The sequence below is a fragment of the Sceloporus occidentalis genome, unplaced genomic scaffold, assembly GCF_023333645.1.
Source record: "Sceloporus occidentalis isolate IW3139 unplaced genomic scaffold, rSceOcc1.0.p SCAF_34, whole genome shotgun sequence".
In the NCBI taxonomy this organism is placed as follows: domain Eukaryota; kingdom Metazoa; phylum Chordata; class Lepidosauria; order Squamata; family Phrynosomatidae; genus Sceloporus; species Sceloporus occidentalis.
The window spans coordinates 7,420,678-7,432,299 of record NW_028317014.1 but is presented as its reverse complement, the minus strand read 5'-3'; the positions used below and the strand labels follow the sequence as shown (position 1 = coordinate 7,432,299).

General features: G+C 41.1%; 1 protein-coding gene across 1 annotated transcript; it reads left to right on the top strand.

The window, feature by feature from the left end:
• The first annotated feature begins 3,324 nt into the window (after positions 1–3,324).
• LOC149298200 (phe13-bombesin receptor) lies at positions 3,325–7,078 on the top strand. The gene is made up of 3 exons (XM_089487765.1): positions 3,325–3,755; positions 5,550–5,901; positions 6,671–7,078. Exons 1-3 carry the CDS (start codon positions 3,325–3,327, stop codon positions 7,076–7,078), a joined length of 1,191 nt encoding a protein of 396 aa, XP_089343891.1.
• The last annotated feature ends 4,544 nt before the right edge of the window (positions 7,079–11,622 follow it).

The following is an 11,622-nucleotide window of genomic DNA, read 5'->3' as shown; positions in this document are numbered from 1 at the left end:
ACAGAGTTGCTCGTACAGACTTTTAAAATCCTAATGCAGCAACTTGCCCGGCAGATCCCACTGGTCTCCCTGTTCTATCAGTTAAATGTCCGTACGAGCGACTTTATTGGTCGCTTGTACGGACATTTAACTGATAGAACAGGGAGACCAGTGGGATCTGCCGGACAAGTTACGGCACCAGGAGTTTAAAAGTCTGTATGAGTGACCCTATTGGTTGCCAGCAGGGGGCAGAGTCCCCTGCTGACGACCAATAGAGTTGCTCATACGGACATTTAAACTCCTGGTGCCAGAGCTGCTGCGTTAACCCCGTATTAACCCCTTAACCGGAAAAAAACCGAAGAAAAAACGAACACGAAGAATGTCCACGAATATTCGCCCAAAGAGAAGACAGGAACAGGCGAATATTCGCGGAATACGAAGATTTTTTTTTTGCCGAAGACGAGCACGAAGACGAACATGAAGAGCCCCCTGGTGCCCAAGTCTAGTGGAGATAGTATGGATCTACCAGTATACTTTCATAGGATTTTTGCTACTACTTAAATCTTAACAGCTAAGTAGTATTATTAGAATGAAAAAGAAGTATTAGAATATGGAAAACGGACACAAGTGCAAGAAAATAGAGAATGTTAAACTTTATGGTCACAAAGCAGAATAAGAATTCTGGATACAGGTCAAAGCCCAAGCTTAGAGATGCTAAGATGATGATATGGTATCAACCATAAATATTCAGATCAGATGAACTAATAGAGGGACTGCGCCCAGGCGCAGGGCACTCACTTCTGTACCATCAAGTCCTTGTTACTGTTAATTTTGTCTTAGTTATTGATAACGTTGTATTCTCGACCATGGCAACGGCTAAATAAAATGTAAATGTAATGACTGTGATACAATAGTGGCTAGTAACTTGCATTGAAGAGTTAGCTATGGATTAAAATGTTCAGCTTGTTAAAGAGAAAAACAATATTAAACTAATGATGTAATATAATAGAACCTGGAAGGTTTTTTCGAAGTACAGATTAAATAAGAGCTATTTCCATCATACAGACGCTCAACCGGACAACAAGTTCTTAAAAGACTGGGAAAATCTAAAATAAAACGCAGAAAACAGTAACAACGCAGAAAAAAGAGATGCATTGAACAATTCATTATATGCATTTCCAGTGGCACTGCTGCACCTTATCATCATCTATATCATTCTTTATTGTTTCATCGTGCAAAGACACTTAATGGCATCATCTTCCATAGTGTTCATCTAAATCATCTTCTAAATCATTGCTCCGCTGATGGCCGCTATTTACACATATTAGCGCTAGGCTTTAAATTAGTCATATTATTATTAAAATGTTCCTTGGTAGCCGATTGGCTTTTGGATGAATATTATATGACTCTAAACCATATATAGGTTAAGGATAAAACAAAACGCCTGTGGATTACCCGAACAGACAAGCGGTACATCTTCTAATGATAATAATATATTTGCAGATCATGCAATAGGACTGGTGATAGATGTCTTGATTATTTGAGTGTTAATACACAGTTTCAGTATTTAAATAAGTTCTACTGATTACTGCCAGGCTCCTTCACCACCCTCTTACTATATTGAGAATATTCGCTAAGACGTTGAGTGGTCGGTCAAGTTGATCCTGAAATAGCTATGAGCCTTTAGGGACATTCTGGAGAGCTCCCCAGTATATACATATGAATGCATCAATAACATATTGCAAATCTTGTGTTTTATTCTTCAATGAATACTAAAAAGGCACACATTTATATGCATCACTGAGCAAGTGAGAGATAAGTGGTGCAGCCTCCCAGCAGAAGTGGTCGATGTTAACAGTGAGGGAATTTAAACATGCATATGAAAGGCATATCACTACATTGACCAATAATGGACCTATTAAGTTTTGAGACTTTACAGCAGGATAAAAAGGGTGAATGTCCTTACCTGCCATCAAATTATATGTTTCAACCACAGAATTAACCTGCGAAAATAATAGCTTAAATTATATTTTGGTATAATTTAGTTATTTACTAAATTACTAAGCCCATTTCTTTGCTGTGAGCATCACAAAGCACTCTAATAAGAGATATAAAGCAGGAGGTCATACTAGTAAAAAATAGATAATAAGGTTGCCTCAGATGCACATAAACCGAAGATCACGATGCGTAATGCCAAGTGTCAGCTGGAGTGGTGTAAAGCACACCGACACTGGACTCTGGAGTGGTGGAAACGTGTTCTCTGGAGTGATGAATCCCGATTCACTCTGTTGGACTAATCTGGGTTTGTCAGATGCCAGAACGCTACCTGAATGCATGGTGCTCAAAAGTTTGGTGGAGGACCGATGGTGGCCAGGGGATGTTTTTCAGGGTTTGGGCACCTTAGTTCCAGGTATAATGTTAATGCCACAGCATACAAAGACATTTTAGTCAATTGTATGCTTCAAACTTTGTGGCACCAGATTGGGGAAGACCTTTTCTATTCCAGCATGACTGTGCCGCAGTGCCCAAACATAGGTCCATAAAGACGTGGTTGGATTAGTTTGGGGTGGAGGATACTGAGTGGTCACGCAGAGCCCTGTCCTCAACCCCCTGAACATGAATTGGAATTCTGATTGTGAGCCAAGCCTTCTCATCCAACAAATTTCCCACAGACTTACTCCAAAATCTCATGGGAAACCTTCTCAGAAGAGTGGAGGTTGTTATAGCTGCAACTGTTATAGTTAACAGGCAGAAAGACATAGCGTGATGAAGAAGAAGAAGCAGCAATAGGAAATGGTTAAAGAAAAGAAACATCTAAAAAGGGTTAAATGGAGAAAGTAATAAGACAAGAGTGGAAAAAAATAGGATAATTGTCGCTAAAAAATAATAATTCTCCAATGACTTTAGTATATTATAATTGGTATTATTACTATTATATTTGTATAACCAAAATAGTCTTAGTGACCAGTCTCTAACATCCTACTTACATTATACTAGATCAATAAAGAGGTATTTAGAATGCCAGTTTTCCAGCATCACCAAGAACATTTGCTTAAAACAAACGTAGGGAATAATGTGAACAGAACACATCCCCCAAGATTCCGGTGTGAAAATTCAATAGTAATATTCAGTACCTCCCACACTGTTCAGAGCATTTGTGAGCCCTAGTCTAAACACTCTTTATGGTTGATGAGTACTGGAGGATATGGCTTTACTCAAATAGTTCAGATTTTATCACATCCAATAAATCTGAAGATTTCCAAGCTAAGCGCTAGAGCATTTAGTTATGCGTCTCATCACTACTGAACTGAACTGGAAGATATTTGAATAATCTTGCTAGAGAACATGCCTGAGAATTTCATGGCACTTAACCAGACTCTATCCCCTGCTGCAGACAGTACAGCTTCTCTGCAAGCATCTAATGGAAGTTCTACTTTATATCAAGATGATAGTGATGACCTGTCACCGGGACTGGAAATACTGGTAATAATATCCGTCACATATGCCGTTATCATTTCAATTGGTCTCCTTGGGAACACAATACTTATAAAAGTATTTTTCAAAATTAAGTCAATGCAGACTGTTCCTAATATTTTCATTACAAGCCTGGCTTTTGGAGACCTGCTTCTTCTGCTGACCTGTGTTCCGGTGGATGCTTCCCGCTACATGGTAGACACATGGCTATTTGGAAGAATTGGCTGCAAGATCATATCATTCATACAGCTTACTTCAGTTGGGGTATCTGTGTTTACCTTGACAGTTCTCAGTGCTGACAGGTGAGAAATTACTTTTTTTACATTTGTATTCTAACATTTTCTTTATCAATTTTCGATAGATGAAGGTCAAGAGCTTACCTACCTAAAAACCATCATAATTTACGCTGTAGAGTATCATGATAATATTGTTTGTCATTCCATTGTATGGATTAGCCCACAACACTTAAAATAAAGGTATATGATTATCCTTAAAATAAATATAAATGGATCAACAGTCACTTGATCTTATGCATTAATGAAAGAACCATCAGTGTTTATATGGCAATATCATTAAAGGTCATTGATAAGCTCTTGGTAATTGATTTTGGCAATATCGATTTAATGATTCTCCAAGCTAAAAGAACACTCATGACAATTTCTTTTATATGACAGGTTCCAAAAATGTGTATAGACGCACAGTGAACCCTGTTTATGTGCTATATAAGATGATAGAGAGATAGATAGATAGATAGATAGATAGATAGATAGATAGATAGATAGATAGATAGATAGATAACCAGAATGTTCTCAGAGCCTCCCCATGCCTGGTATAGGCATCTGTAGAGTTTCTTTTATAGACACACTACAGCAAGCGTAGGTGCCAGTACAGCTTTAGGCCCAGTCTTTTGGGGGTCTTGGGCCCCTCATAGTGCCACATTAGTGTGCTCCCCATATATGCATATTTTGAGTATCAGTGCATTGTTTTTAAGGAAGAGACATTTAAGGAAGAAGTGGAGGTTTTCTTGGATCACTGTAAACTCCAATAACATGGAGGGTCCTGGAAGTAGGGAAAAGTGGCTTTGTGTTCCAAAAAGGGACCCTTGGGAAAAAGGGAGTGTTTTTTAAAAAAAACACAAGGTTGCCTAGATCAGGGTGGATTGTCTTAAAAAAACAGGACAACTGGGAATAAGTAGAAAGCTGGAGGAAGAAAGGGTGGGCTTTCTTAACATGGAGGACATTTTGGGGGAGTAACATGATGGGCTGTAGAAGGGTGGAGGCCCAAGCCCTAAGTTACTGCTGTGACTGGTTCTGTCTCTGATCTTATTAAATATCCATGTATTATAAGATTCTGAGCTTTAGTAATCTTAAATTGTTGTACATAATTAGCATTATCTGGATACCTGGAAAGTTTGTGAGTTTGGTACAGAGGCTCCAGGAATCATTGATGATTATGGGGTCCCTGGAGCAGTTCTTCTGGGACTGTTTGTTTCTACAAATATCCTGGTGCGCTCTGAAAAGGCAGGTGGACCATAAGGTGATCTAGCGTAAGAATTTGGACTACAAGACACTCTGTGCTTTAAAAATTATATCATGATCACCAGGTGATCACAGACACAGCTGGTAAGACTTTATCATGGAGGCCATTTTAATCCATTCATTATCTATTTAGCTACAATATGATATGGGTGTACAGTATTAATACGGAGGACAAGGCACATCGTACTCAAACATCACCCGTACTCTGTTGTGATGGTTAAGAAAAGGTCCTTCATATACTGCTGTGCCTTGACCCCCCTAGTTATTTGCTTTAATAGAACTTCTGTCCAAAAGTACCCACTTAAAATATTTCGATGCATTGTTTAAATTGTCTTAGATATAGAATAAATCTTCCACAAAAAAATACACGCAAATTCAAGGTTTACGCAGTTATGATGCAAATTGGTTTCAATCTCTCCACATAACGACTCCTGCAGCGCTTGTTAAGGTTTCTCTTTCAAGATTGCAATTATTATGCTAATTTCTAAAAGGGAAAAACGACTTGAACTGCTAGAATCTGCCGTCTCCGCTAACCCACAGATTTTATTTCATCAACAGGTACAGAGCCATTGTGAAGCCCCTGGAACTGCAGACCTCAAATGCGGTCCTGAAAACATGCGGCAAAGCACTTTGTGTCTGGATGATTTCAATGCTGCTCGCTGCTCCGGAAGCGGTCTTCTCGGATTTGTATGAATTCAGAAACCCTGAAAAAAACACGTCTTTTTCAGCTTGCGCTCCTTATCCTGTATCTGAGAAAATACTGCAGGAGGTGCATTCTCTGATGTGCTTCTTGGTGTTTTACCTTGTCCCATTGTCAATTATTTCTGCCTACTACTTCCTCATTGCAAAAACACTCTACAAAAGCACATGTAACATGCCTGCGGAGGAACACACGCACGCCAGAAAGCAGGTTCGTCATCTGAATGCATTTTTAGGAGATGGTGCATGCTGAAATAAGGGAGTTTGTATTTCTTTTATTGACTTTCCTGGCTAAATAGAAACAATAAGAGGAAAGGGAGGAGAGGACATATAATAAATGGCATATTATGCATAATACAGTCTATACAAGAGACACAGAAATGTTTGCTTCTAAACTGGGTCACACGCACACTTGCTTCTATCCCAACACATGGGTGAAAGAGATCTTCATGACTATGGGAATGGTGTCAGCTGGGGGCAGGTTACCCAACAATGTTTGGTGGACAGAAAATGAACCTCCTCAAGTGTTTGTGTAACAGGCTGTCTGGAGGGGGACAATTGCATACCTTAGCAGGTCCAAGTTTTTAAGACAGGGCCAGTGCCCTGGGGGGTGGGGGTGGAGTGGGCCATGTAATGTTGTGTTGTGTGACCCTACAGTAGCAGTGCACAAGGCTCCAGGTAAGTGTGTGTGTGTGAGAGGGAGAGTGTGTTTCTGAGTGACAGTGCGATATGCACACGCGTGCAGCCGGGATTGGCTTTTCTTGACCCCCTTGGCTGAAGGTGTCATACGGTGCCCTGTATATATGTTCACATGCCACTGTGCACAGCTGGGGAGGACTATCGCTCTTGCACAGAAAGAAAGAGAGAAAGTGATAGGAGGCAACACGCTCTATAAAATACTTTCTGCAATGTCTTATCAATGTGTGTTTTTTTTTGTTACCTTGTCATATTAAGTAACTCTTTATTTTTTTCCTATCTAGATTGAGTCTCGGAAAAGAGTCGCAAAGACGGTGTTGGTGTTGGTGGCTCTCTTTGCCTTCTGCTGGCTGCCAAACCACATTCTCTATTTGTACAGATCCTTCACATATCACTCGGCTGTAAATTCATCATTGCTTCATCTATCGGCCACTATATTCGCCCGGGTATTAGCATTCAGCAATTCTTGCGTCAACCCATTTGCACTGTATTGGTTGAGTAGAAGTTTCAGGCAACATTTCAAAAAGCAAGTATACTGCTGTCAGACACAAGCACCACCAAGCCAGCTGAGCCCTACGCACAGCAGTACCGCCACAGGGATTACCGCCATTAAAGGCAACATACAGATGTCGGAGATTAGTGTAACCTTATTGGGAGGTTATGACATGAAGAAAGAGAGTGACAGCATTTAGCATTATATGCTTCTAGAAATGTATATATATATATATTTATACAGTAACATTGTTTTTACTCCATTGTTATGTTCTGTTTACTATTAGGTTGGTTTTTTTTTAATCTTGTTACTATAGTTTAGTAATTCTGTGCTTCGGGAGGTCTTCTTAAAGCTGGTAGGGGTAGATATCGGAAAGCACACCAATGGGAAACTGACTTTATCCCTTTAAAACCAAACTATTAGTGAATTAGACGGCAATGGAGTGCACATACTGAGATGTTCTGATTTTATATATCTCGGTTTAAATACTTCTGCATTTAATCCCCTTCTCTCTCCTTGGCTTCATAACTCATATCCTATCTTTCATCGTGCTCTTCATTCTAACTATATGTCTATATATATCTTTATATACTATGGTTTAAAAGTTTGGGGTCACTTAGAAATGTCCTTGTTTTGACAGAAAAGAAAATTCTGTCCATTAAAGTAACATGAAATGGATCAGAAATGCAGCACAGATGGTGTTAATGCTGTAAATGACTATTGTAGTTGGAAATGGCTGATTTGTTAATGGAACATCTACATAGATGTACAGATGCCCTTTATCACTCCCATCACTCCTGTGTTCCAATGGTACGTTGTGTACGCAAATCCAAGTTTAAGTTTAAAAGGATAATAGAAACCCTTTTTGCAGTTATAGCTAGAAATGTCCTTGTTTTCCATGAAAACATAGCAGAGGGCTAGATCGCTCAGTCCTCCCTTGGAAAACCTCATAGGTCCTCGCTGAAGCACAAGGTGTACCTGCCAGAGACAGCAAGACTTCCAGCTCTCTATGGTGCAAAAGGCTGAGCCTTAAACTTGCTTTATCTCATCATAAACTATCTGAAGTGGTGCAATAACAGAAAGTTTAAGCAAGAAGGAAAAGGCATAGATATTGCTACCTCTACAAGACACTACGAGAACAGCCATTAGATCATTAGAGCTGCATGTATTGCAGCCACTGTCTATTACAGTCCGTGCCTCTTCCTTCGCTGCTCATATCAGCACAAGGTCCTGCAATACATCAAACTCACGTATAACATTACAAACTCATGACGCCCCATCTCTTTCCTCGTGTCCACTTTTGGTTCCACAGCAAACAAGATTCAAATTGTCTGGTATTTCTATAAGCTGCATGTAATCATCCTCAACATGACATCTCATCAATATGATATATATTCTTTAATTCTCACGTTGATTGGTGTATTCTTTGTTAGTTTCTTTACTGTGAGATAAAAATAAATATTAACTTATACAATTAAAAAAAAAAAAAACTGTTTTCTTTTTAGCTGAAACCTACCATCTTTTGAAGACAAAGTGATCTTCCAGTGCCCTCAAAAATTGGAGAGAGTACAGTAGCTTGTGCTTTACATGTTACAAAATATTTTATGTATATGTTTATTAATTAAGTGCAAACAGTCCCAGACTGGCAAACTTAGCCTCCTGGTAGGGAAAAGAGCCCTTGGCTCGTGAAGCTTACAGTCTAAGCAGTAATAGGTAGTAAGTAAACCTACAGATATAATCAGGGGGAGAAAGCAATTGCAGTTTACAGGTATGATTGGTGGAGTATTTCTTCGATGACCACCCCATAACTAACACACACACACACATACTAACATGCAAAGTTATTCTCCAACACTCACTCACCCTACACCAGGGCTCAACAAATCCCAGATGCAGGTCGCCATGGCGACTCAGAATTTTGTCCTGGTGCCTAGGAGTTTGTCAGCCTCTTGCATCCACAAAAAAATGCCCCCGCGTCACTACGCGGGGGTGCTGCTGCTGCTGTCTGCCCAGGAGTCTGGGCAGAGAGCACAGCCACTCAGAGCCCGCCCCCGAGCCTGATATATATATATATATATATATATATAAAAAAATAATAATTAAAAAAAAAAACAACAAAAAACAGCACTTACCTGAAAGTCCAGGGTGCTTCCAGGTCAAATGCTGTGAGTTTAGTAAGTGGGCTGATGATGATCAGATTACTCCTGACCAACTGTTAGTTTAAAAAAAAATCCTGGCTCCTAACTTTTTTAGCTGGCGCCTAGATTCACAACAAATTTGTCAAGCCCTGCCCTACACACACACACACTCTCTTTCTCTGGCTCCTTATCCCCCTGTTAGGAACTGGCTAGTGGTCCAGGATTGAAAGAAGTCTGGTAGTAAGCGAGTGTGAATCATGACAATGGAGCTACTAACTAAGGTGAGAAGAAAAGCAGAGCGGCCACGCGGGTAGTGAGCAGATACCCGGAGATAACAGAGGCTAAACCATCCTTGTCCAGTGGGCACTATGGCAGGCAGCAGGCACATGGTTAATCAAAAGGTAGTAATACACAAGGGGCAAAAATATAATTTTTTATGCTTCGTGGTGGCTTAGCCTGTCCTGGTGTATGTGTTTGTGTGTCGATGTGGCAGTGTGTGTCCTGGTGTGTGTGTTTGGGTGTCAGTGTGGCAGAGCCTGTCCTGGTGTGTGTGTTTTGGTGTGGCAGAGCCTGTCCTGGTGTGTGTGTTTTGGTGTCGGTATGGCAGAGCCTGTCCTGGTGTGTGTGTTTTGGTGTGGCAGACCCTGTCCTGCTGTGTTTCGGTGTTGGTGTGGCAGAGCCTGTCCTGGTGTGTGTGTGTTTGGGTGTCGGTGTGGCATAGCCTTTCCTGGTGTGTGTGTTTGGGTGTCGGTGTGGCAGAGCCTGTCCTGGTGTGTGTGTTTGGGTGTCGGTGTGGCAGACCCTGTCCTGGTGTGTGTGTTTGGGTGTTGGAGTGGCAGAGGATGTACTGGTGTGTGTGTTTGGTTGTCGGTGTGGCAGTGTCTGTCCTCGTGTGTGTGTTTGGGTGTCGGTGTGGCAGAGCCTGTCCTGGTGTGTGTGTTTGGGTGTTAGTTTGGCAGAGCCTGTCCTGGTGTGTGTGTGTGTGTGTGATTGGGTGCCAGTGTGGCAGAGCCTCTCCTGGTGTGTGTGTGTGTGTTTGGGTGTTGGTGTGGCAGAGCCTGTCCTGATGTGTGTGTGTGTGTTTGGGTGTCGGTGTGGCAGAGCCTGTCCTGGTGTTTGGGTGTTGGTGTGGCAGAGCCTGTCCTGGTGTGTGTGTGTGTGTGTGTGTGTGTGTGTTTGGGTGTCGGTGTGGCAGAGCCTGTCCTGGAGTGTGTGTTTGGGTGTCAGTGTGGCACAGCCTGTCCCGATGTGTGTGTGTCGGTGTGGCACAGCCTGTGCCGGTGTGTGTGTGTTTGGGTGTCGGTGTGGCAGAGCCTGTCCTGGTATGTGTGTTTTCGGTCATCTGTTTCCTGGCCCTTTACTTTCTGCAGGAATTAATTTTACATATCCGGTGATAAAACGCCCTCTTGAATTTGCAGTCACTTCAGAGGACAAAACTTTTTAGGCCTAGAAATCAGTGAGAGGAAAAGTAAAGGTTTTGTGTTTTACTCTGTTTCAATCTGCATATTTTATTAAAAAGGATTAGTGGCACTAAATTGTGGCTTCAGGCATCCCGTGTATGATGACTTTTTTAGTGTACTGATTACTCCCAATCCCATCACATAAGATTCTATCTTGTATTAACTGTCGAGCACTGATGTCCTCTTTACCCAGTACACAGGGATGGCGAGGAGTTAAGATTCTATCTATTTTATTTATTTCCATAAAATGGCCACCAAAATGATCAGCACCAGGCCCATGATGCTCTTAATCCGGCCTTGCCTCCAGTGTGCATCAGCCATCCTAAATCCAGTTTGTACCCACAGTGTGCTCCAGCCTTGTGCAGTTTTATTTGGCTAAACTTGTTTTAAATGGTTTGTGGACTGACTTTGTTTTACTGTTTAAATAAATTACTATTGATAGAATGACATATAAAAGTTGATCAAAACAACTTTTCCACTGCTTCTTTCATTATCGCCAAATTAACCCTGTATTAATATGCATTATAAAGCTAAAAGTCCATATTTTCTCTCAGTGAAAAATTAGTGCGGCCCACGCACATATACATTTCTGGTGGCCCAGTGCAGAAAAAACTTGGACACCCCTGCCCTATAGATTCTGCCCATAATTATGTAGGGGGCCAAACTGCACATGCGCAGTAGGGGGCGGGTCCAGAATCGAACTGCGCGTGCGCCAACTTCCGGTTCTTCACGTTATAGGTCGGAATTGTGAACGGAATTGTTCATGTTATAGGTCACATTAAAGGTGGAAAAAGTTCTGACATGATTTATCTTTAAAAGGGGTGTGCAGACTTTTTATATCCACTGTATCATAGAATCTGAAACTTTCCTATAACTAATAGTGAATGTAGACTGTGTAGGTTGTTTTCCAACTTTACACCTGGCATTTTCTTTATGTATTAGATATTTGTGATCTTGGATCGCCATCTACTGGGAGCAACATAAACATATACCGTATTTGCTCAGTTATGAGAGGATTTTTTCAGAGCAAACCATTGTCTTATATTCAAGGTCATCTTCTAATCAGACCTCAAATAGAGGTCTGACTATAAGACTAAGATCCAGATCCCCCTCAGCGCTGCAGGGGACCTGGAGCCAACTCTCTG

What these genes read in the sequence shown, in the direction of transcription:
- LOC149298200 (XM_089487765.1), top strand. Translation starts at nt 3,325, where the DNA reads ATGCCTGAGAATTTCATGGCACTTAACCAGACTCTATCCCCTGCTGCA. An exon ending in ACAGTTCTCAGTGCTGACAG is followed by an intron (nt 3,756 to 5,549) that starts GTGAGAAATTAC and finishes TTTCATCAACAG; the next exon opens with GTACAGAGCCATTGTGAAGC. An exon ending in ACACGCACGCCAGAAAGCAG is followed by an intron (nt 5,902 to 6,670) that starts GTTCGTCATCTG and finishes TTTCCTATCTAG; the next exon opens with ATTGAGTCTCGGAAAAGAGT.